The following is a 26962-nucleotide window of genomic DNA, read 5'->3' on the forward strand; positions in this document are numbered from 1 at the left end:
CATTCAGATGTTCTTGCGCTACGTGGATGATGTCTTCATGGTGTGGAGGGGAAGCCGAGCAACATGCGAAGATTTTGTTGCCTACTTAAATCGCGAGAATAACATGAACATGTATTTCACCTTAAACTTCGGGGGCGAGACTTTGGACTTTTTGGATGTTCGTGTCCTTATTCGCGATGGCAAAATTATAACAGAGGGTTTTCAAAAACCCACCGCTTCGACTTCCCTTCTACACCATGGGAGCTTTCATCCATGTAGCGTGAAGGAGGCCATACCTTATGGACAATTCACACGTTTAAGACGCATAAACAGCCGTAATGAGGGATATATGAGACAGGCCACTGAGCTTAAGAATCGCTTATTGAGGAGGGAGTATCCTTTGAAAATGCTAGATGAGGCTCTGACTAGGGCGGGCACTAATACACAAAGGGAGTTATTACACCAGAGTAAAAAACCTGAAAAAGAGAATAAATTTATATTTGTGTTTGCGTCAGCCATTTGGCTGTATTTAATCAAAAAAATCATCCACGACAATTGGGATCTATTAAAAAGTGAGAAATGTCTAGATGAATTCACAGACAAGAAACCTCTCATCACTTTCAGAAAAACACACACCCTTAGAGATCAATTAGTCAGCAACCACATAAAGTGTGAACAGCTCCCAAACCAATGGCTAGGCGTAACGAAACCCTCAGGCAATCATCGTTGCGGTAATTGTTCCTTCTGTGGTTACATACTCCGGGACAAGATCTTGTCTTTGGGGAATGTCTCACAGAGAATGAAACAATTCTGCACATGCAAAACCGCATACGTGGTGTATGTGGTCAAATGCGAATGCGGAGCATTCTACATAGGGAAAACGATAAGACCCATGCTGGAGAGGTTGCGTGAACACCTCAATTCCATCAAAACAAAGAAGGGCTGCCCCCGTCTTATAGATCATGTATGGCAAAAACACCAGGGAAATAAAAAAAATGCCTGGGTTTTGCTGGAATTGAGGTGGTTCCACAGATGAAACAAGGAGGCGATAGGCGATGGATAATTTGCACAGATGCCATGGGACCCCTAGGTCTGAACGAAATGATCTGTGTATTTACTTAAAAATGCTTTAATTGTCTTGATTGATGTTCATTTGTACACGCACTTTACGCACGTAACTTTACGATTGATAGCTACATACCCCATGAGGGGTTAACTCTCACACTCCTCCTTAAATAGGCTGGCACACCTGTTTGCGTCATTCAGGTAGCCAGAAGAAGCACAAGTGTGGGAAACGGCCGTCGCTGCCACATACCGCTTAGGCGGTTGTTATTTCAAGTAAAAGGCTTGTTCGCCCCAGCCCTGCATAAGCACGTACCTGTTGTCGCAATAAAGTGATGATACGTTGATACTCTGCAATTGGTGAGTGCCGCTGATTTTTCTTATTTTCTCAATGATACACCGACGATTGCTATTCTACTAAGCAGGCACCACCATTTACTTGCATGCACCCGATATACACAGAGGACTGAAGTTTCACATTGTTCTAGTCAGCGATCTGAGGGAGTGGTGCCGTCTGAACTTTCTTCATTGTTGGTGAATACTTTCTTCCTATACTTTACTTTAAAAAAAAAAATATATAAGAACTTTCACCTCTCCTCCTTGTTCTCCAATATGAGCCTTACCATAGATTCTATGATGTATATTGATAGATTCATTTATTGTGAACTCTCTTTTACCCAGTGGTCCGACTTGAGTGAAATAGAGATCCTTGACAAGAAACAAGCTGCTTGTGATGAGATCTTTCAGAATGAAGAGGAGTACTCCTTATACGAGGCCGTGAAGTTCTTGATGTTAAAAACTGCTATTGACTTATTTAATGCCAGTGAAGAAGGCAAGGAAGTCCCAGTGTTCTCGTGGTTATTATTTGCTAGGAACACTTCTAATAATCCCTGTGAGTTTCTGAAGAATCACTTAAATCATGTGGGGCACTCTGGAGGACTTGAGCAGGTACAGTATGTTTGTCAAGGCGATACCTAGTAGTCACCGGTAACGTTTTGAAAGAAAAAAAATCCTTCTTTGCCAACTGCAAAACATTGTGGGATTTTACATGCAAACCTTTGCCCATTATGCTGGCCAATTTTAAGTAGTAAGTACTTGACTAACAAGTCAAAGAACTTCTAGGTTGGCATTTCTAGTGGTTACCATTATTGTGTCTTGTAGGGCTGGGCCATTTTGCCAAAAACAATCTATTTAAGGGCTCATTCACACAACCGCAGTTTTGTGGAACAGGTGCACACCCATTCATTTCAATGGGGTCGCAAAAGATGCAGACAGCACACAGTGTACGGTCCATATCTCTTGTTCCGTTCCACGGTTACACAAAAAATATAGAGCATGTCCTATTCTTCGGTTCCGACTGGTTCCCCGGAACCAAAGCCAAGTTCAGTTCCAAGTTTTAAAGTGCTTTTCCACTTTAAAAATCAACTACTGAAGTTATAACTTGGCGCATAACTGACTTCGGCTCATCGGAGCCCATACATTTTAATGCTGTGCGGAGACGGATCTCCGAACAGTATTAATCCAAAGTTTTCACTAGTCCGAACTTAACCATTTCCCCCTGATGTAGCAGTATACAGGCTTATTTTTTGTGGGACAAGATGTGGTTTCATTTGTACCATTTCAAGACACATGGGGCCATGTAAATAACATCGCTATTCTCTTTTATACAGGTTGTGGCAAACACAGCATACCATAGTTGTGTGCAGTGTTTTTTAAAGACTTAAAAAAAAAAGTGTTTTCTTTTGTAATGGAAAAAAGATTTATTTTTGATTTGTATACAACACTTTATTAACCTTTTAAAATGTTTTATTTTTACGCTCACTAGAAGATATATGGCTTAATAACCAGGCCACTTTTTACACTTCTGCACTACACTACTTTCACAGTTTATTGCTCGGTCATGCAACTTACCACCCAAATGAATTTTACCTCCTTTTCTTCTCGCTAATAGAGCTTTCATTTGGTGGTATTTTATTGCTGCTGACATTTTTACTTTTTTTGTTTTTAATCGAAATTTAAAGTTGTAAAAAAATTTTTTAAAAAACGACATCCATATATAAATTTTTCTCAAAATGTATTATTCTACATGTCTTTGATAAAAAAATAAAAAAAATGGTTTGGGTAAAAGTTATAGCGTTTACAAACTATGGTACAAAAATGTGAATTTCCGCTTTTTGAAGCAGCTCTGACTTTCTGAGCACCTGTCATGTTTCCTGAGGTTCTACAATGCCCAGACAGTAGAAAACCCCCACAAATGACCCCATTTCGGAAAGTAGACACCCTAAGGTATTCGCTGATCGGCATAGTGAGTTCATAGAACTTTTTATTTTTTGTCACAAGTTAGCGGAAAATGATGATTTTTTTTATTTTTCCTTACAAAGTTTCATATTCCACTAACTTGTGACAAAAAATAAAAACTTCCATGAACTCACTATGCCCATCACGAAATACCTTGGGGTGTCTTCTTTCCAAAATGGGGTCACTTGTGGGGTAGTTATACTGCCCTGGCAATTTAGGGGCCCTAATGTGTGGTAAGTAGTTTGAAATCAAAATGTGTAAAAAATGACCTGTGAAATCCTAAAGGTGCTCTTTGGAATGTGGGCCCCTTTGCCCACCTAGGCTGCAAAAGAGTGTCACACATCTGGTATTGCCGTACTCAGGAGAAGTTGGGCAATATGTTTTGGGGTGTCATTTTACATATACCCATGCTGGGTGAGAGAAATATCTCGGCAAAAGGCAACTTTTCCCATTTATTTATACAAAGTTGGCATTTGACCAAGATATTTATCTCACCCAGCATGGGTATATGTAAAATGACACCCCAAAACACATTCCCAACTTCTCCTGAGTACGGCGATACCAGATGTGTGACACTTTTTTGCAGCCTAGATGCGCAAAGGATGCGCAAAGGGGCCCACATTCCTTTTAGGAGGGCATTTTTAGACATTTGGATCCCAGACTTCTTCTCACGCTTTAGGGCCCCTAAAATGCCAGGGCAGTATAAATACCCCACATGTGACCCCATTTTGGAAAGAAGACACCGCAAGGTATTCAATGAGGGGCATGGTGAGTTCATAGAATTTTTTTTTTTTTGCCACAAGTTAGCGGAAATTGATTTTTTTTTTTTTTTTTTCTCACAAAGTCTCCCTTTCCGCTAACTTGGGACAAAAATTTAAATCTTTCATGGACTCAATATGCCCCTCAGTGAATACCTTGGGGTGTCTTCTTTCCAAAATGGGGTCATTTGTGGGGTGTTTGTACTGCCCTGGCATTTGAGGGTCTCCGCAATCATTACATGTATGGCCAGCATTAGGAGTTTCTGCTATTTTCCTTATATTGAGCATACAGGTAATGAGATTTTTTTTTTTTTTTTTTCGTTCAGCCTCTGGGCTGAAAGAAAAAATGAACGGCACAGATTTCTTCATTCGCATCGATCAATGTGGATGAAAAAATCTCTGCCAAAAAAAAAGAGGGGAAAGGCGTCTGCCAGGACATAGGAGCTCCTCCCAATATCCATACCCACTTAGCTCGTATGCCCTGGCAAACCTGATTTCTCCATTCACATCAATCGATGTGGATGAATAAATCATTGCCGGTATTTTTTATTTTTTTTTTTATATACAAAGTGTTTGCCAAAGTATATGAACACCGCCGCCTCCTCAGCTCATATGCCTCGGCAAACGTATCTTTTACTGCAGAGGAGAAATCTCGTCTTGCAGCGCCGCATACACTGACTTTTGTGTAATCTGACAGCAGCACAATGCTTCTGTCAGAATGCACATCAGTGCTGCAGCTAGTCGATCGGTTGGTCCACCTGGAAGGTAAAAAAAAACAAAACAAAAAAGAAAAAACCAGGCCGCAACGCAATAAGTTTATTAACTTTATAATAAAATTTGAACGGAAGATATAAACTTTATTTTACTTTTTGAACTGAACGTTAACTTTTTTGCTTACCAGTGTTTTTTTTTTTTTTTTTTACCTTTTTATAGGGCAAACCTCTCCTTCCCCATGGGACAATGTGCAAAGCGCAAATCGCCCAAAGATGTGGCGAAGTACATTATGCACTTTATCCCAGGTGAAAGGAGAGGTTTGCAGCAGCTGTGAGTGTAAGGGCCCTAATAGCCCTGTGTGCCTGTCCTGTAAGATGCAATCCCTATGCTAAGTGTACCTGTGTGTGGTACTTCCGGAAACACTCCCCTAAGCATAGGGCAGGGTGGTCAGGACAGAAATAGCATAGCATCTGGGACGGGAGGTGGTGTTGTCGCTAAAGTGCAGGAAACGCAGGATGGCCTCAAATCGTGCCCTGGACATAGTAGCAGAGAACATGGGCATGTGATAAATCGGGTTCGTGACCAATATGACCGCAATTCATGCTTTTTGGTTAGACCCATGTCCAGGAGAAGGCCCAGAAAATTTTTTAATTCGGAAACTTGGACTGGTTTCCACCGGAAAGGCTGGGCATAATAGCTTCCCGGGTTGGCGGCTATAAATTGAGTGGCATACCGATTTTGTTTCTGCCACAACTAAGTCCAAGAGCTCCGCAGTCAAGAACAGCTCAAAAAATCCCAGTGCCGAACCGATCTGAGCTGTCTCAACCCAAACTCCAGACTGGGCGGTGAAAGGGGGAACTACAGGTGCGGCTGAAGTTGGGGACTGCCAATCAGGGTTTGCCAGCACCTCAGGGACTCTAGGGGCTCTACGGGCCTGTCTGTGCAGTGGCTGCGACGGGGTAACTATTGCACGTGCCACCGTACCAGCTTCAACTGCCCTTCTGGTGCTCGCCACTTCACCATGTTGTACGGCAGTGGTGGTACTAGGTCCAGGGAGGGCTGCGCTGCTGGTGTATGCCTCACCATGTGATCCGACAGCGCCAGCCCCACTCTGCTGCTCTTGAAGCGGATCCTGCGCAACCTGTGGTCTAGCAACAAGGGGCCGGGTACGCCTGGTGGTATCAGGGACCTCAACCTCCTCGTCCGAACTTTGGGTCAGACTGCCACTGCTTTCTACAGGTTCATATTCTGACCCGCTAGATTCGTCAGATGAGGGTTCCCATTCCTCATCTGACTGGGTCAGAAGCCTGTAGGCCTCTTCAGAAGAATACCCCCTGTTTGACATTTGGACTACAAAATTTAGGGGTATTCCCTGAAACTACCCAAGAAAAAAAGCAAGCCTGTCTTACAAATGGGAGGCTAGCGAAGTACCGGAGGCCGCTGCGATTGATAAAAAATATCAAAACAGATTTTTTTTTTTATCGCCGCAGCGCTTGTAAAGTGATTGTGCAGTGATCAAAAAAATATTTTTTTGTCACTGCGGCGGGGCGGGCGTGTGTGAACGCACGTGTGGGCGACCGATCAGGCCTGATCGGGCAAACACTGCGTTTTGGGTGGAGGGTGAACTAAGGTGACACTATACAATTATAGATCTGACTGTGATCAGTTTTGATCACTTACAGATACTATAAAAGTACAAATGCTGATTAGCAATGCGCTAATCAGCGAATAAGTGACTGCGGTGGGCTGGGCGCTAACTACCTAACCAAGGGGCCTAAACTATCCTAAAACCTATCAGTCAATACTAGTGAAAAAAAAGTGACAGTTTACACTGATCACTTTTTTCCCTTTCACTAGTGATTGACAGGGGTGATCAATGGGTGATCAAGGGGTTAATTGGGGTGATGGGGTGTGATCTGGGGCTAAGTGTGGTGTTGGTGGGTACTCACAGTGATGTCTGCTCCTCTGCTGGAACCAACCGACCAAAAGGACCAGCATTTATAAATATAAGGTGTTAGATGGCTTGTGATTCGATTTTTTTTTTTTTTTTTTAAATATCAGCAACCTGCCAGCCACGATCATTGGTTGGCAGATTGCTGACGAAATACTCCTTGAACTTTTGCCGGCCCGCGATGCACATGCACGGGCCGGCTTTGAGCGAAATCTCGCGTCTCTCGAGATGACGCGTATATGCGTGACTCTGCCTGCAGCTGCCGCCTCCGGAACGCAATCCTGCGTTAGGCGGTTAAAGGGAGTCTGTCACCACAATGTGCCCTTATAGACCACTTGCATAGCACTATAGCATAACTATAGATCAGTCAAATGGTACCTTTTGTCTTTTTGTTTGGATGTTCACCAGGGGCAAAAACTGAGTTTTATTCATATGTAAATGAGGGCTCGCAAGTGCCCAGGGGCGGCGTTCGGGCTGTAAGTGCCCAGGCCGCTCTTCCTTCTTCTCACATAACCCCTCCCCAGCCTGTTGCTTGGTCCGCCCTGTAAGCCTCCCGCGTCATCCAGTGTACTGGCCGATATCCCGCCGACGCATGCGCACTGTGATGACCATCGTGGGCAGCAGCATCATTCCATGCATTGCGCATGCGCGGGCGGGATATCGGCCAGTACACTGGATGACGTAAGAGGCTTACAGGGCGGGCCAAGCAACAGGCTGGGGAGGGGTTATGTGAGAAGAAGGAAGAGCGGCCTGGGCACTTACAGCCCAAACGCCGCCCCTGGGCACTTGCGAGCCCTCATTTACATATGAATACAACTCCGTTTTTGCCCCTGGTGAACATCTAAACAAAAAGACAAAGGTACCATTTGACTGATCTATAGTTATGCTACAGTGCTATGTAAGTGGTCTATAAGGGCAAATTGTGGTGACAGACTCCCTTTAATGCATATCACTGCAACAGTGACAGGCAGTCTGTTAGGCTGTGTCTGACACAGCTTAATACCCATAGTCATGGCAGGCCAATTGTGTTTGCGGGGGGCTGATGACGGCAAGGTTCCTTGTGTAACTGCCTAGGTGCCGCGGTCGCCACTGATTTGGGCGGGTGGAAGGAACAGACTTGCACATGCTGCATTGATACAGCGCTTCATGAGAAAAAAAAATCAATATAGTCAGGATGTAAAAGGGTCTTTTGTATATGAAAAAAACACGACACCTTTTTTTTTTCTGGGAGGGATAAATTTGCGGTCTTATCTTGCCCCAATTTAGATTGGGCTTTTGATCACCCCCTTCAGTATGTGCCTAGAATCTTAGATATTTGGATTAATCAATGATTTAATGATCTATATATAGTTTATTTATTTTTTTCTTCTTCTTTTAGGTTGAAATGTTTCTCCTTGGATATGCATTGCAGCACACCATCAAAGTATATAGACTGTACAAATACGGAACAGACGAGTTTATTACCTACTATCCTAATGACCAGGCTGACTGGCCGGTAGTAACGCTTATAACTGAAGACGATCGACATTACAATGTTCCAGTTAGAGTATGTGAAGAGACAAGCGTATGAACGTTAACCCCTATGATTAAGGCAGTTATTGCTGCTGGAGTTAAAAGTAGAGCTCATGTTATTCCATATGTGAGAATATGGCAAACATATTTTTCTCTTTGTAGCCACACGATGGCTGCGCACAAGGAACTGGTGGTGCTCGGGATGCGTTCTATAAAACCCAAGGGTGTAACAACAAAACTTAAAGTGGTGGAGGTTGTTACAGGGTTATGGGCAAATGCTTTTGGACTTCAATGCTTTTCTTTATTAGTGGAGAGGTCTGCAGTTACAGCGAGTATTGTGAATGTCCTTTAAGTATAGTGGATACAGTGCGTAATTCTCTTTTATAATTTCTTTTTATTATTGTTTGAGGATCATGTTGGTCTCCAGAAATCGGCTTGCCTGTGGCAAGCCATTGTAACAAGAAATAGTGTGGTATGACCACGTTCAAGGGACTCTAGAGAGGGGCCGGGGAATGCAGTACAAACATACATTTTGTGGAGTTTTTATTTTTGGGAGTAGTGAGAATATGAATGTTTGTTCTGTTCCATATGTGCACTCGAGACGGAGCTTCACTATGAAGTGGTCTCTGCAATGAGCTGCCCCACAGCCCCTCCCCTCTGAGTGACAGCTGTAGTGGTCTCCTGGTTGGATGCTACAGCTGTCACTCAGTTGGAAGGGCATGTGAAGCAGCTCAATGCAGAGATATCTTTACAGTGAAGCTCTGCTTTCATTTCATTTGTAGGAGCAGGATCTGGTACAATAAAACTTCATATTCACATATGCTCCTCGAAGGGGTTAGTACTGCTGTTCCCAGCCCCTACCTAGTGCTGTCAGGGGTTTGGCATGGTCAAAACTACAGACAAAGGCCCTTTGAAAGTAAAAATAGGTGAATATGATTAGACAAATACTACGCCTCTCATAATAAAGTGATGCATGTCAGATCAAAAACTGAAGCAGTTTGTAACAAAAATAAAATCCTTTATTATAAGTATTTTTATTATATAGTTACTAAATGACCTGTCAGATGCAATGTTACTGTGCTTTATTAGGATTTTATATGGTCAGTGAAGTATACAAATGTAAAAGAGCACTCCTTGTTCTTATCAGCATTCTGCTCTGTGGAGGAGGGAGCACGTCCCTCCTCACTGTGGGGGAGTGTCAGGGGGGGAGAATAGGAGGGCAGGAGAGAGGGACACCACGGTCCACACTACTGGCGGTGCTGAATGCTCATAGGATAAAGGACCTGTGATGTCCTCTCCAGGTGACCAGTAACACCCACTTGTTCCTGGTCACATAATGATGACATCATCACAGGTCCTGAGAAGTGCTGCATTTACATATTTCAATGTATTTAGTGATGGATTCTTTTTTTTTTTTATATATATATTTTTTTATTTCACACAACCACATCCTAACGGAACTGATGCATCCTGATGTGCAAAATCAAAACTGATCCGTTTAATTCCGGTAGTGAGATCCTCTGCCGAATCTCAATACCGGAATTGACAACAAAAGTGTGAAAGTAGCCTTAATAATTATGTGAGGCACATGGAGGTCCAAAATTATACAACCATGTGCCTCATATTAATATTAAGTAACCCTATCATGTACTTCCTTCAGATAATGGGCAATAATGTGAGGCACATTCATGGGGTTATTTATTATTAACGTGAGGTACATGGAGGTCCAAATTGATAAAACAACGTTTCTCACATTAATGGTAAGTAACTCAATCATGTACCTCACACATTAACCGCATGTTGTCCACTATGTGAGGAGGTAGTTGTTGGGGTTACTATTAAGGCATATGTTTTTATCAATTTAGACTTACTTGTAATCACAGTAATAGTATGTGACCCCATCAAGTACTTTCTCACATAATGTGCAATGGATACGCCCCCATATAAATATTCACACACTAAAGGGGTTGTGCAGTGATTTAGGGCTACAACGATTCATCAATGAAAATCACGGGACCACGGAGCGTGAGTGAAGTGAAGCCTTTCACTCACCGTTTTGTGGCCTCCCGTCGGCACTGCGCTGCAGGGCCTTGCGTGCACACATAGTCAGCGCGCTGGCTGATGCTGTGTGTGATGTCGGGTCCCTCCCAGTGCATGCTGGGAAGAAGACGCGGTCCGTCTCCTGCGGACTCCATGTCAGCGCACTGCCAGGAAAGGTAAGTATAAAGTTAGCACTAGCAGGGGCCCTAATCTGGTGGGGGGGGGGGGGGGGGGATTTGAAGGGGGCACCTGTGATTTGAAGGGGCTGATGGTGCTGGGGGACATGGATGGCAATGGCATGGAGGGGCTGATGATATCTGATAGCAGTGGGGGACATGGCATGATCTGATGGGAGTGGGGGACATGGCATGGAGGCACTGAGGAAGGGGGACATGGCAATGGATAGCATGAAGGCACTGAGGGAGGGAGCATGGCAATGGCTGGCATGGAGGCACTGGGGGAGGGGGACATGGCATGGAGGCACTGGGGGAGTGGGGAACATGGCATGGAGGGGCTGATGTGATAGCAGTGGGGGACATCACATGGCAATGGAGGGGCTGGTGGCACTGGGGGAGTGGAGCTGAAGGCATCGGGGGAACGGAGCTGATGGCACTGGGGGATAGTGGAACTGATGCACTTGGGCTGATCGCACAGGAGGGAACGAAGGGTGTTGGGGACTTATGGCAAGGGGGTCTGAGTTTTATAAAAAAAAAAACAGTCTATTAATTCATTTTTTTCTTATTAGAGTACTCGATTATTCGTAAAACTAATCGGTAGAATACTCGATTGCTAAAATCGTTTGCTGCAGCCCTACAATGATTTATATTGATGACTTTTTCTCAGGATAGGAAATCAATATCTGATCGACGGGGGTCTGACACCTGGCACCCCCACCGATCAGCTGTTTGAGGAGGAGGCAGCACTCCATGCAAGCGTCATCTCCTTTGGAGCGGTAGCTTAGTGTAATTATTCATTACACTGCACTTCCTCCTCCTCAAACAGCTGATCGGTAGGGGTCCCAGGTGTCAAACCCCCACTGATCAGAGATATTGATGACCTGTCCTGAGGATGTCATCAATATAAATCACTGCACAACGCATCATGGGGTTAATGTGTGGGTGTTTTTTTGTTTTTTTTTTGTTTGTTTTTTATGGTATTAAAATACTTTTCAATCAAAATTCAGGTATCGTGTGTGTGTATATGTATGTATATGTGTGTGTGTGTGTGTGTGTGTGTGTATATACATACACACACACACACACCAATCTACCCTATGGCTGACTGCAAAAGGAAATCATATATAAAAAGTAGGACCACTGAGGAAGGGGTGTAGACGCCCCGAAACGCGTCTGGTAAACAGAGGAGAAAAAGCGCCCACCGAATACACCGGACCCCCCTATGGATTGCATGGCCATGCATGAATGAATTTCCTGGCAAAGTTAATACAGACACAGTTTTCAGCGTAGACCGCTGACCAGGATCCCGCGATACTGTGACGTCACCCGCCTGATACTTGCGGCGGAAGATACTCGGACGGCCGGCACCGCTCGCCTCGAGGAGACGCCACACAGCGGGACATATCACTAAGGAACCAGGTAGGAACTGGTAATTACAAGCCTGGAACATTGCCCTCACTGTCTTAATAGGAGTGAATTCTCCTAATAGGAATTATTACATAAGGAGTCCGCTTAGAAGTGCATTATATGAGGAACTTTTAAAGACGCTTCTACCCACTCTATCCACAGCTACTGACATTTTTGCTATAAGTGTTACAGAGTGTGGTCACGAACTTTCTACCCCGACCACAGCAAGTGGAAATTATATTTGGTACCATATTGCAACAATTTTATATATTTTATGTCAATTGTATTTTATTAAGAATGCACCAGTGTTTAATGTATTAGTGTTTAACCCTATCTGACCAATCAGGTCCTAGTAAAACGTATTCCATATGATACAGATGTTGTGAGTGCTCACTCTCCCTTTTTACTCTCAAGCTTTTACTATTATTGGGATCGGGCACCCAATTTAGAGTCAGCAGCACCCATCATAGCTATTAGGTGTGAGCCACCCACCCACATATATACACTACAATGATTTATATTGATGACTTTTTCTCAGGATAGGAAATCAATATCTGATCGACGGGGGTCTGACACCTGGCACCCCCACCGATCAGCTGTTTGAGGAGGAGGCAGCACTCCATGCAAGCGTCATCTCCTTTGGAGCGGTAGCTTAGTGTAATTATTCATTACACTGCACTTCCTCCTCCTCAAACAGCTGATCGGTAGGGGTCCCAGGTGTCAAACCCCCACTGATCAGAGATATTGATGACCTGTCCTGAGGATGTCATCAATATAAATCACTGCACAACGCATCATGGGGTTAATGTGTGGGTGTTTTTTTTTTTTTTTTTTTGTTTGTTTTTTATGGTATTAAAATACTTTTCAATCAAAATTCAGGTATCGTGTGTGTGTGTGTGTGTATATGTATGTATATGTGTGTGTGTGTGTGTGTGTATATACATACACACACACACACACCAATCTACCCTATGGCTGACTGCAAAAGGAAATCATATATAAAAAGTAGACCTAATAGTAAATTCAGCTGAGCATGTAAAGAAGCCACACATCCAGTCAGGACCCGGGCGGAAGCGCCATCAGCCTGTGTGAGTGCAGTGGGGACAGAGGCATTGGTGGAGTGAGGGAACCAAGTGATCTTTCTTCCACATTAGAAGAAAGGCCAGTTTTTAGAAATAGCCCCTTTAAGAACAATTCAGATCAACTTTCATTCTGTAACCTGTGCTGGAAAGTAATGGGGTCATTTATCAATCTGGTTTAAAGCAGAACTGGCTTAGTTGCCCATAGCAACCAGATTCCATCTTTCATTTTTCAAAGGAGCTGTGAAAAATGAAAGGTGGAATCTGATTGGTTTCTATGGGCTGCTAAGCCAGTTCTGCTTTACACCAGTTTGATAGGCCATCAGAATCCTAAACAACCTCTTTAAGACTCTTCTACATTCAGTTTTATTAGTTTGTCTATGAGTCATGCATGGAGCCATATTATATTTGTTAGAGAGTAGTCTTAGTAAAAAGGTTTGGACAGGGGTACAATTTATACACAAAAAGGGGACATACCATACAAAATCCAAAATGGAATACTGGTAAAATAACAATGTCTGCTAAAATAGACCAAGTTAAATAAAACATCAAATAAAAGTATTTACGAAAATTGTCTCATTAAGCTCCTCAGGCTACGTAACCTAAAGATACAGTATGCCTCAAGAAGCAGTTCCTGACCGTTTCAGGAATCTGTTCCAAAATGACTTAGCAGGAAAGAGTCCTTATTATGGCCACGGTCATTATATTTTCCTAGTTTAATGTTACTTCAGTGCCTATTCAGCCTCTTTTTCATGGCCTGAATAATGGGACCAACCTACTGTAATCGGCAGGGACATGTAAGAAGATAACGCACACCTATAATCTCATACACAAGACTCAAAAAAACTGAACCTTATATTAACACAGCATAAACAATTTGTGAGGTTACTCAAACATTGATCGTGGTTTGGGGCATTTTCAAATTCAAGTCCTGCCTTTTGGAATTTTTATGGCTCCAAGGATATTTACAAAGCTAGTGTCTGAGAAGAATATCCTATTTGTGCCTTATTGGTTGACTTTCTGATAGCAGCTCCATCCAGTCAGGACTGTATATTTCAGGTGGAGCAAATAATACAGATTCTGTTATCATTGGGTTGGATTTTAAACAGAGGTCCAGACTAAAGCCCCATATGTGGGCTTATTTTTTGTTGGACAAGATGCATTTTTTAAAGCCACTATTTAATTTACCATGTCTTGTATTGGGAAACGGGAAAAAAAAATTCTTTGTGGGGTAAAATAAAAAAAATTAAAACACAATTCCTCCAAGGTTTTGACATCACAGCGTTCACGGTGCGCTAAAATTGACATGACGTCCGTATTTTGCGACTCAATACAATTGTTGCAATACCAATATAGTTTTTATTTTTGTTTACTGTATTTTTCGCCCTATAAGATGCACTGGCCCATAGGATGCACCTAGGTTTTAGAGGAGGACAATAAGAAAAAAATATTTTTATTACACCTCAGGTCAGACCCCCAATATTAATCAGACCTAAGCTCACAGCCCCAATCAGATCCCCAATGTTAAGACCTCAGCTCAGACCCCAATGTGAATGACCCCCCCCCCAATCAGACCTCAGATCAGAGCCCAATATAAAGAAGACCCCTAATCAGACCTCAGATAAGACCCCCATGCTTTATATCGGTCCTCCATGCCTCATATCAGCCGCCAGCCATATGTGATCAGCCACCAGTCATATATATAATCAGCCCCTAGCCATTATTCAGCAGCCCCCAGCCTCAGATCACAAAATAAATAAACCACTTATCGCTCCTGCTCCTGGATGCTGCCGCTCCTCTCCTCCAGCGCGATCCTCTTCATCCTGCTGTCTGCTGTGAACTGGTGTGCACAGCGTGAGGTTACAGAGCGCCCTCACGCTGTGCGCAGCCACTGCACAGCCGAGGACCAGGATGCGGTGAGTACAATCAGTTTTCTTTGCCATATTCTGTAGCCATAATTTTTCTATATTTTTCGGTCTACAGAGCTATATGCGGGCTTGTTTTTTGTATAACGAACTGTAGTTTATTTTTTTTATTGGTGCTATTTTTGTGGCACTTTTTGACTTTTTGATCACTATTTTTGGGGGGGCAAGATAAGGAAAAAAAAAAACGTTTTCTGAGCTTTAGCCGCAACGGCTTTCAGGAAGAAAGTTATCGTCAGAAACACGCTGCTGGCTACTGTCAGTTACCTCTGGTGGCTTGGGATGGTTTTTGGAGATGACAGGTTCCTTTTAAATGATGGGGTTTGATGTGATCGCTGTATGATACAGCTGGTACCCGCCGTGTATGGAGCAGGATTACCACAGCAGCCCGCTCCATACAAATGCGGGCACACATACAGCATTATGTGTTAAGGGGTTAAGTGTGTTATCAGATATTGTTTTTGTAGTAGCATATCTGAAACACCAAGGGGAGACCTGATCCAGGGTTTTAGGAGAGATAGCAGCCCAGATTTTTTCCATGGTGGAGGGAAAATTTTATCTCTGTCAGCTCTGCATATTAGAGGAGTGGACAATTTTAGGTCATCAGAGTTTGCATCAGAAAGAGTGATTGTTCAGTCTGGAGATTTTTTTCCCCTCAGGTAGTTCAACTTTGGAGAGAGCTGGAGATAGATCTCTTTACTACAAGAGCAAACGGGAAAGTGAAAATTTCTCAGGGTTCAATTTGTCACCCTCCAGTAAAGAGACTACATGTGACAACAGTGGTTGTTAGTAGAGAAAGGATTGTCTGAATCTGTTATTTCCACTATGTTTAGAAGTAGGAAGCCAGTGACTTCTAAAATATACACTGCTCCAAAAAATAAAGGGAACACAAAAATAACACATCCTAGATCTGAGTTAATTATATATTCTTCTGAAATACTTTGTTATTTACATAGTTGAATGTGCTGACAACAAAATCACACAAAAATAAAAAAATGGAAATAAAAATTTTCAACCCATGGAGGTCTGGATTTGGAGTTACACTCAAAATTAAAGTGGAAAAACACACTACAGGCTGATCCAACTTTGATGTAATGTCCTTAAAACAAGTCAAAATGAGGCTCAGTAGTGTGTGTGGCCTCCACGTGCCTGTATGACCTCCCTACAACGCCTGTGCATGCTCCTGATGAGGTGGCGGACGGTCTCCTGAGGGCTCTCCTCCCAGACCTGGACTAAAGCATCTGCCAACTCCTGGACAGTATGTGGTGGATAGAGCGAGACATGATGTCCCAGATGTGCTCAATTGGATTCAGGTCTGGGGAACGGGCGGGCCAGTCCATAGCATCAATGCCTTCGTCTTGCAGGAACTGCTGACACACTCCAGCCACATAAGGTCTAGCATTGTCTTGCATTAGGAGGAACCCAGGGCCAACTGCACCAGCATATGGTCTCACAAGGGGTCTGAGGATCTCATCTCGGTACCTAATGGCAGTCAGTCTACCTCTGGCGAGCACATGGAGGGCTGTGCGGCCCTCCAAAGAAATGCCACCCCACACCATTACTGACCCAATGCCAAACCGGTCATGCTGGAGGATGTTGCAGGCAGCAGAACGTTCTCCACGGCGTCTCCAGACTCTGTCACATGTGCTCAGTGTGAACCTGCTTTCATCTGTGAATAGCACAGGGCGCCAGTGGCGAATTTGCCAATCTTGGTGTTCTCTGGCAAATGCCAAACGTCCTGCACGGTGTTGGGCTGTAAGCACAACCCCCACCTGTGGACGTCGGGCCCTCATATCACCCTCATGGAGTCTGTTTCTGACCGTTTGAGCAGACACATGCACATTTGTGGCCTGCTGGAGGTCATTTTGCAGGGCTCTGGCAGTGCTCCTCCTGTTCCTCCTTGCACAAAGGCGGAGGTAGCGGTCCTGCTGCTGGGTTGTCGCCCTCCTACGGCCTCCTCCATGTCTCCTGATGTACTGGCCTGTCTCCTGGTAGCGCCTCCATGCTCTGGACACTACGCTGACAGACACAGCAAACCTTCTTGCCACAACTCGCATTGATGTGCCATCCTGGATAAGCTGCACTACCTGAGCCACTTGTGTGGGTTGTAGACTCCGTCTCATGCTACCACTAGAGTGAAAGCACCAGCAGCATTCAAAAGTGACCAAAACATCAGCCAGGAACCATAGGAACTGAGAAGTGATCTGTGGTCACCACCTGCAGAACCACTCCTTTATTGGGGGTGTCTTGCTAATTGCCTATAATTTCCACCTGTTGTCTATCCCATTTGCACAACAGCATGTGAAATTGATTGTCACTCAGTGTTGCTTCCTAAGTGGACAGTTTGATTTCACAGAAGTGTGATTGACTTGGAGTTACATTGTGTTGTTTAAGTGTTCCCTTTATTTTTTTGAGCAGTGTATATGCTAGGACTAATTTCTTTAGTTTTTTTTTTGGGCATTCATCTGTCTCCTCCTTGTCAACTCAGCCTTCCTAGAGTTCTAGAATTTCTGCAAAGAAGTTTAGTTAAGGGGTGGTCGTTCAGTACATTAAAGGTGCAGGTTTTAGCATTAAGCATTTTGTCTGATCTTAGGTTAGCTTCCCATCCTTGAATTATCCATTTTTTTCAGAGCTATATCTAAAGGTATTCCTGCTAAGAGTTCCAGAGTCCCTGTTTGCTGAATTGCGTTATGGATTTAGTTACCACGGACCATAACGCAGTTCCATAACTGAATGTCTTTAGAGGCATTCCGTTATACATTCCGTCATAACAGAAGTCTATGGCCAGCATAACGGATCCGTCTGGTTTCCGTTATGCTGGACACCTCTCCTGCATAACGGAAACCAGACGGAACCGTTATGTAGGCCATAGACTTCTATTATAACGGAATACCTCTAAAGGCATTACGTTAGGCATTCTGTCATGGAATTGCATTATGGTCCGTGGTAAAGGAATCCATAATGCAATTCAGCATTCTTTACCATATGCACAAACAGAAGGTCAAAATCTTACTTTTACAAGAAACTCATTTTAAAAAGAGACATGTGCCTGCACTACGAGATAGGTATTTTTCGCAATGGTACCATAATCTTAGCCCAGATTCACGTTCTAAGGGCGTCTCTATTGCACTGCATAGCTCCTTTGAGGGAACAGTAGTGGATGTTAAAATGGATAGAGGGGCGCTATATTTTTCTAAAATTGCGGGTTTACTCAAATGTAATAACGGTGGTGAATTGGTACCTGCCTAACCAGAGACAGATTTCTACTTGCAGATCATACCTGAACCAATTGTCTGACTTTATGGATGGACAGGTGATAGTCGGTGGAGACCTCAACTTCACACTAGATCCAGTTATGGATTCCACCTCGGGCAGGAATAATACTCCCAATCGACAGTGGAGACCTCTACTATCACACCTTCATTCTCTTCAGCTCGTGGACATATGGCGGGTTCTATACCCACAAGGTAAAGATTATAAAAAAAAATTCCTCCCCACACCAGTCATACAGTCGTATTGATCTTTTTCTGGTTAGTCATCATACCCTAGCATGGAACCCTCAGGCATCTATTGGAGACATTTTGTTTTCTGACCACGCACCAATATATTTTGCTATAGAACTACCTGACGCAGCATTTAAACTGTGGAACTGGAGACTGAATGACAATCTCCTTAAGGATTTAGCATGTTCAGCCGACATTCAAAATACAATTAGGGAATTCCTACAGATACATAGCTCAGACAATACCCCTTTACCAATGCAATGGGAGGCATTAAAGTACGTGCGTAGAGGGACCTTTATCAAACACGGCTCACGTTTAAAAAAGGAAAAAGTGATTAAACTAACCAACCTTTTGACTCAAGCCCAAGATTTTGAAATAAGGCACAAGCAAACACTCTCACCATCCATTCATATAGATCTACTCAAAGTTAGAGAATCTATCAAAACCTTACTAGATCAACAATACAAAAATTACAGAGACCGGGGGTGACGTTTCTTCTATGAATACTCAAATAAATGCGGAAAGCCTCTAGCACGCTTAATACATCCCAGAACGTCGCAAACATGTATCCCTCATATTAAAAAGGGTAATCAGAAGAACACACATAACCCTATCGAGATTCTTGATGTATTTAGAGAATATTACTCAGTTATACAACATCAAAGGCCAATTCACAGATATGTCACCTTCAGCTTTAACCACACGCATAGAGGAGTACATTGCAGAAACAACTCTACCCCGGATACCTGAAACTGACTGCGACTCATTCGATGCGGACATTACTGAAGGAGAGGTCAGGGCTACCATACAAAATTCTCAGTCGGGGAAGAGTCCAGGCCCAGACTGCTTCACGACAGCCTTCTACAAACAATTCATTGATCTTAGATCTCCTTTCTTAGCAAAGGTATTCAATAGCATTGGCATGGCTACGGGATTCCCCAAACAATCACTGGAAGCACACATTAGTGTGTTACCCAAACCCGGCAAATACCACTCCTTATCCTCCAATTATAGACCAATCTCCCTGATCAACATTGACATCAAATGATATTCTAAGATCCTTGCAGACAGATTGGCACCTATAATACCAAACATCATTCACACGGATCAAGTGGGCTTTGTCCGGGGAAGGGAGGCACGGGACAATACGATCAAGACTCTAATTCTCACGAATATAGCCAGGGCCACCACTTCCCCTTTGTGTTTGTGGTCGGTAGATGCCGAAAAGGCATTTGACAGGGTCCATTGGTCTTTTCTTGATGCCACACTGAAGCAAATTGGATTAGGTCCGAGATTTCTGAATAGAATACTCTGTACTCCAACCCTACGGCTAAGGTGAGGGTAAATGGTCTCCTATCAACCCCGATACAGATTTATAACGGGACCAGGCAGGGTTGCCCGTTATCTCCGATACTCTATGTATTAGTGATGGAACATCTAGCAAATGCACTCAACCCCTCAATACATGGATTTACAGTTAAGAATTCACATTATAAAACAGCGTTATATGCGGCCGACCTCCTACTATAGGTCACTCAACCTCATATATATTTCCCGTCAATTCTGAGGGAATTTGAATCATTCGGCCATATAAGTAACTTTAAAGTCAATTATATGAAAACTGAATTACTCAATATCACCATCCCACAGACTACATTTGCCAGACTGCTAACCGCGTTTCAATTCCGACATCTGCCAATCGCACTAACTTATCTGGGTGTACACATACCAGTAGACGGAAACTCTCTATTCAAGATGAACTATATTCCTCTTTTTGAGAAGACATTGAGAGAGCTGGCTACCTTTTAATAAAAAAAATCTGTCATGGTTTGGGCGAATAAATGTATTAAAAATGGATATTCTTCCCAACTTCCTTTATATATTTCAGGCTATTCCGTTAACACCACCTTCCTATTTCTTTCTAAAATTAAAAACGGCATTCATCAGATTCATATGGGGACATCTACGCCCACAAATAGGTCTTTCTACTTTGATCAGATCTAAGTCCCAAGGTGGGGTAGGGCTCCCGGACCTAAAACTGTACCACTGAGCAACTTCCCTTGTTAGATTATTGGATTGGCAATATAATGGGGCAGCAAAGCAATGGGTAAACTTAGAACAGTTAATGTATCCACTACCTCTTAAACATGCGCCGTGGATTGCTCCTGGGGTCCGCCCACATATTAATAAACAAAACTTAATGCTCCGACAAACTCTTAAGTTGTGGGATGCCTTAACCAACAAGAGTATCTGCACCAGAAGCTCTAGCCCACTTACCCCGATTTTTAATAACCCATCATTTCCCGCTAGCAAAGGCAGGGACACTTTTTTGGGCTTACTAGCATCAGAAGGCCCCCGTTTCCATCACCTTTTATTAGGGGCCGCATTACCTTCCTTTGACACAATGTCTATAAAAAACTCACAAACACACGAATCTCCTGGCTAGAATATGAACAGTTGAGGTCCTACATTTCGGCAGAAGGGGAGCGGGGTTTCTTTAGCTCCACCTTGACAGAGACCGAAAAGCTGTTTACATTGGACTCTCCACCGACGCACTTGACCTCTCAGTTATATAAGAATCTACTAGCAGACTACCACAGGGACATACCGGATTTTGTTAAGAGATGGGAAGGGGAGCTAGGCATTGCAATAGGCCGTCCGGATCTACAAAAAGCATTTCTATTTTCTCATAAACTCTCAATGGCATGCTCTGCACAAGAAAAAAATTATAAGATTATAACTCGATGGTACAGATATCCAGTTAAACTACATAGAATTTTCCCTACCGTCTCTGATTCATGTTGGCGCTGTGGCACAGAAAAGGGTACTATGTTACATGTTTGGTGGGGATGCGACCTGATAAAGCTGTTCTGGGATAGTGTTTTCAAAATATTTCAGAGTATCACGGGGAAAACTGTGAAGGATTCTGCGCAAATGGCGCCCCTCTCCATACTACCGGGATCCAATGCTGTTCAGAAGGGGAGTATACAGGGAGTGCAGAATTATTAGGCAAGTTGTATTTTTGAGGATTAATTTTATTATTGAACAACAACCATGTTCTCAATGAACCCAAAAAACTCATTAATATCAAAGCTGAATATTTTTGGAAGTAGTTTTTAGTTTGTTTTTAGTTTTAGCTATTTTAGGGGGATATCTGTGTGTGCAGATGACTATTACTGTGCATAATTATTAGGCAACTTAACAAAAAACAAATATATACCCATTTCAATTATTTATTTTTACCACTGAAACCAATATAACATCTCAACATTCACAAATATACATTTCTGACATTCAAAAACAAAACAAAAACAAATCAGTGACCAATATAGCCACCTTTCTTTGCAAGGACACTCAAAAGCCTGCCATCCATGGATTCTGTCAGTGTTTTGATCTGTTCACCATCAACATTGCGTGCAGCAGCAACCACAGCCTCCCAGACACTGTTCAGAGAGGTGTACTGTTTTCCCTCCTTGTAAATCTCACATTTGATGATGGACCACAGGTTCTCAATGGGGTTCAGATCAGGTGAACAAGGAGGCCATGTCATTAGATTTTCTTCTTTTATACCCTTTCTTGCCAGCCACGCTGTGGAGCACTTGGACGCGTGTGATGGAGCATTGTCCTGCATGAAAATCATGTTTTCTTGAAGGATGCAGACTTCTTCCTGTACCACTGCTTGAAGAAGGTGTCTTCCAGAAACTGGCAGTAGGACTGGGAGTTGAACTTGACTCCATCCTCAACCCGAAAAGGCCCCACAAGCTCATCTTTGATGATATCAGCCCAAACCAGTACTCCACCTCCACCTTGCTGGCGTCTGAGTCGGACTGGAGCTCTCTGCCCTTTACTAATCCAGCCACAGGCCCATCCATCTGGCCCATCAAGACTCACTCTCATTTCATCAGTCCATAAAACCTTAGAAAAATCAGTCTTGAGATATTTCTTGGCCCAGTCTTGACGTTTCAGCTTGTGTGTCTTGTTCAGTGGTGGTCGTCTTTCAGCCTTTCTTACCTTGGCCATGTCTCTGAGTATTGCACACCTTGTGCTTTTGGGCACTCCAGTGATGTTGTAGCTCTGAAATATGGCCAAACTGATGGCAAGTGGCATCTTGGCAGCTGCATGCTTGACTTTTCTCAGTTCATGGGCAGTTATTTTGCGCCTTGGTTTTTCCACACGCTTCTTGCGACCCTGTTGACTATTTTGAATGAAACGCTTGATTGTTCGATGATCACGCTTCAGAAGCTTTGCAATTTTAAGAGTGCTGCATCCCTCTGCAAGATATCTCACTATTTTTGACTTTTCTGAGCCTGTCAAGTCCTTCTTTTGACCCATTTTGCCAAAGGAAAGGAAGTTGCCTAATAATTATGCACACCTAATATAGGGTGTTGATGTCATTAGACCACACCCCTTCTCATTACAGAGATGCACATCACCTAATATGCTTAATTGGTAGTAGGCTTTCGAGCCTATACAGCTTGGAGTAAGACAACATGCATAAAGAGGATGATGTGGTCAAAATACTCATTTGCCTAATAAATCTGCACGCAGTGTATTGCGGTTCTGCATTACGGCAGCTAGATCGGTTATACCCAGACATTGGCGCACGGCACATGTCCCTACTATGAGGGAATGGTTTCCGGAAATGCAATGTATAGCGAGAATGGAAGAAATCTCTGCAGAGACATCAAATCAGACGTCAAAATACCTAAAAACCTGGGCGTGCTGGAGAGATTCGCAGGACTCCCCAGAGTTTCTTTCTCTATTGTCTGCTTGATCAGATAGTCTCTATTAGATCAAGTATGAACGAATGATTCAACTTCAAGGGGTATAAAAAATTTTTTTTTTTTTTTTTTTTTGAGCCCCTTCACCTCTTTCCCTCCCCCTCTACCCTCTTCTTATCTACTCTTATTCACCGGTTAATTCTCTTTTTATCTCTGCCGGTGACTTACAGATCTGCATTATCAAGATGACATACTCGTCAGATAAATTGACAGGGTGTCTTTACTCAGCTAACTTTTATTATTAACATGCTTTGTTAAGACTATTTGTATTTACATAATCAACATGCTTGCATAGATCTGTTGTACATTTATTCTTTTACTACTTATGAAAAAGTTCAATAAAAATTGTTTAAACATAATGTCCTACAGGCTGTGATCTTTCCCTGAGTTTCTCTTTTCTGGAATCTCTCCTAGTGCCGTCATAGGATGATGGGGAAAAATGATAATTACACTTACTGGTAATTTGACAGCACCCTCCTAATTCCCTCCCTTGTTTCCTTTCCTGGTGTTTGGTGATTGTACTGTATTTTTGTTGGTACCTCGGGTGTGCAAAAAAACAAACAAAAAAAAATGAAGATATAAATGAACAGACAGAAGCAGGCTGAGCTATGTAATAGTAGGAATTCCAAAAATGTGGATTGATGGATTGAATCTGAAGGTGGTCTCTCTTCTCTGAAAACTACTGAAAGAGGGAGAGGCTCTCCTTCTTCTTTTTTTTTTCTTTTCTTTTCTCTCTTCCCCTGTCCTGCGAAGCAGACCTACTCTACTTGTTTCGTCTTAGACTCTGGAAACTCAGATTACTGTTAGGTGTAATTATCACTATCTGCACTCAGAGAGTTATCACTTTATCTGTGGTCTTACTTTAAAGCCTGTTTTACACCTTCCAATTTTTTGTCAGATGAACCCTCATTAGCGATCATCTTGCAGTGTAATACTGCCGCCGATTGCTCGATTAACAAGCAAACGCTTATTCATTGGGCAATCCAAATCTTTTGACATGTTAAAAAATTATCCTTTGTAGGCGGCAGATCGTGACACCACCATCTGCCGCTAGCAAACCACTGTACAGCATGGGGACGAGTGATAGCATAGCGATTGCTCCTCTCCATGCTGCGGAGGAGATCGCTAGATGTAATAGCAGTGGTCTCCTCCGCTAGCGAGCAGGCGATTGCCCGATGTAGCAGACAATAGTCTGCCACATCGGGCTATGTAATACAGCTTTAGGACTGCAGGTATATTCTACTACATTATCTGCATTCAGAGATATCATTGTTATATGTTGTGTTACATAGGAATGCAGGTAACATCAACATTATGTACTTGGAGCCATTCTATCAAGAAGGCCTACAAAGCTAAGTTACACCAGTTACATCAGGAGGAATTACAGTAGCCAAAATTCCAGCAACTTAGTGTGAGAGACTTGTGGAAGGCTACCCAAAACATTTGACCCAAGTTAGACCATTTAAAGGCAAGGCTACAAAACACTAACCACAGTGGTGGATTGGGAACTTGAAGTGTCGCATGTTGTAGGTGGAGCCAAGCTAGCAGAAGTTGTGGCAAAGCCAAGTAGGAGGGGGGGGTTTAGATGTTAATTTGTAGTTTTTATTGATACCATTTTGGAATAATATTTTTCATCATTTTTTTTTTTTATTCAGTTTTTTTGGAAGATGAATCAACAAAGAATAATGAATCCGTTTTAATTATTCCCTATTTTCCGCAATGGCAGTGTATCTTGTAGTACACTGGTAAGGTACTGGTTTTCCATATGCAAGATTTGTGTGTTTGAATCCTGGAATAACCACAAAAATCTATTTTATCACCAAAATATAATGGAGAAAAACAAATTGTAATATGCATACTTTTGTGTGTGTTTGTGTGTGTCACGAAGACGTCACCTGCCTCCAGTGATAGTAGGACAAGATGAACGAGCACGTGGATTTTTTTATTTATTTATTTTCTAATTCCCCACAAGTCACAAAAGATGCTGAAAGTGATCCCCGTTCACATCTATGCCTCTTTGGGCATATCGGATTATGTTGGCTGATACTAATGCTGAAGAAGAAGAAATGTCCTGCCTTTTCCAATGAGATGCCGCATCTCATGGAACTGACTGGCACGGGTTCATGAACTGTGAGCAAGGGGTTATGGACACCACGTTCCCCAGATTTGTCCACATGAAATTTTTATCTTTGGGGAAATTGAAAACAGAAAGTGTACGCTAACAATACACATCTCTTGGATTAACTCGAGGAAAATCTCACAAACGCTGTCCGCAGCATCAGCCAACATAATCCGGCGTGCCCAAAGAGGCATAGATGTGAACCGGGATCACTTTCAGCATCTTTTGTAATTTGTGGGTAATTTAAAAGAAACAATCCTCTTGTCCTACTATCACTGGAGGGGGGGCTACTTTTTCGTGGGCAAGGTACATTGCTAATCTGGAAACTAATGAGACACTGGGGATGTGATTAAATATAAACTGAAATAAATCCTTATCTCCACTATTAATTTGACATTTCACATTCTTGAAATAAAGTAGTGATTCTGACTACAGTAAGAGAGGGAATGTATACTAGGATTATGTAACAATAGAGGCTGCCTTTTAACCCCTTAAGGACTCAGCCCTATTTCACCTTAAGGACTTGGCCATTTTTTGCAAATCTGACCAGTGTCACTTTAAGTGCTGATAACTTTAAAACGCTTTGACTTATCCAGGCCGTTCTGAGATTGTTTTTCCGTCACATATTGTACTTCATGACACTGCTAAAATTGGGTCAAAAAAGTTAATTTTTTTTGCATAAAAAAAATACCATATTTACCAAAAATTTTGAAAAATTTGCAAATTTCAAAGTTTGTTTCTCTACTTCTGTAATACATAGTAATACCCCCAAAAATTTTGATGACTTTACATTCCCCATATGTCTACTTCATGTTTGTAGCATTTTGGGATTGATATTTTATTTTTTGGGGATGTTACAAGGCTTAGAAGTTTAGAAGCAAATCTTGAAATTTTTCAGAAATTTACAAAAACCAAATTTTTAGGGACCACTACAGGTCTGAAGTCACTTTGCGAGGCTTACATAATAGAAACCGCCCAAAAATGACCCCATTCTATAAACTACACCCCTCAAGGTATTCAAAACTGATTTTACAAGCTTCGTTAACCCTTTAGGTATTGCACAAGACTTATTTGCAAATGGGGATGAAATTTGAGAATTTCATTTTTTTGCCTAATTTTCCATTTTAACCCATTTTTTCCACTAACAAAGCAAGGGTTAACAGCTAAACAAGACTGTATCTTTATTGCCCTGACTCTGCCGTTTATAGAAACACCCCATATGTGGCCGTAAACTACTGTACGGGCACACAGTAGGGCGTAGAGTGAAAGGTGCGCCGTTTGGTTTTTGGAGGGCTGATTTTGCTGGACTGTTTTTTTGACACCATGTCCCATTTGAAGCCCCCTGATGCACCCCTAGAGTAGAAACTCCATAAAAGTGACCCCATCTAAGAAACTACACCCCTCAAGGTATTCAAAACTGATTTTACAAACTTTGTTAACCCTTTAGGTGTTGCATAAGAGTTATTGGCAAATGGGGATGAAATTTGAGAATTTCATTTTTTTGCCTAATTTTCCATTTTAACCCATTTTTTCCACTAACAAAGCAAGGGTTAACAGCCAAACAAGACTGTATCTTTATTGCCCTGACTCTGCCGTTTACAGAAACACCCCATATGTGGCCATAAACTACTGTACGGCCACACAGCGGGGCGTAGAGGGAA

General features: G+C 42.6%; 1 protein-coding gene across 1 annotated transcript in view; it reads left to right on the forward strand.

The window, feature by feature from the left end:
• Positions 1–9305, forward strand: part of OTULIN (OTU deubiquitinase with linear linkage specificity) — an 87543-nt gene extending 78238 nt beyond the window's left edge. The window contains exons 9-10 of the mRNA XM_040432247.1: positions 1723–1989; positions 8141–9305. Coding sequence (XP_040288181.1) covers positions 1723–1989; positions 8141–8332 — 459 coding nt within the window. The 3' untranslated portion in view covers positions 8333–9305. The remainder of the gene's footprint in view (positions 1–1722; positions 1990–8140) is intronic.
• Positions 9306–26962: the final 17657 nt, after the last annotated feature.

This window comes from Bufo bufo, chromosome 5, assembly GCF_905171765.1.
Source record: "Bufo bufo chromosome 5, aBufBuf1.1, whole genome shotgun sequence".
NCBI lineage: Eukaryota > Metazoa > Chordata > Amphibia > Anura > Bufonidae > Bufo > Bufo bufo.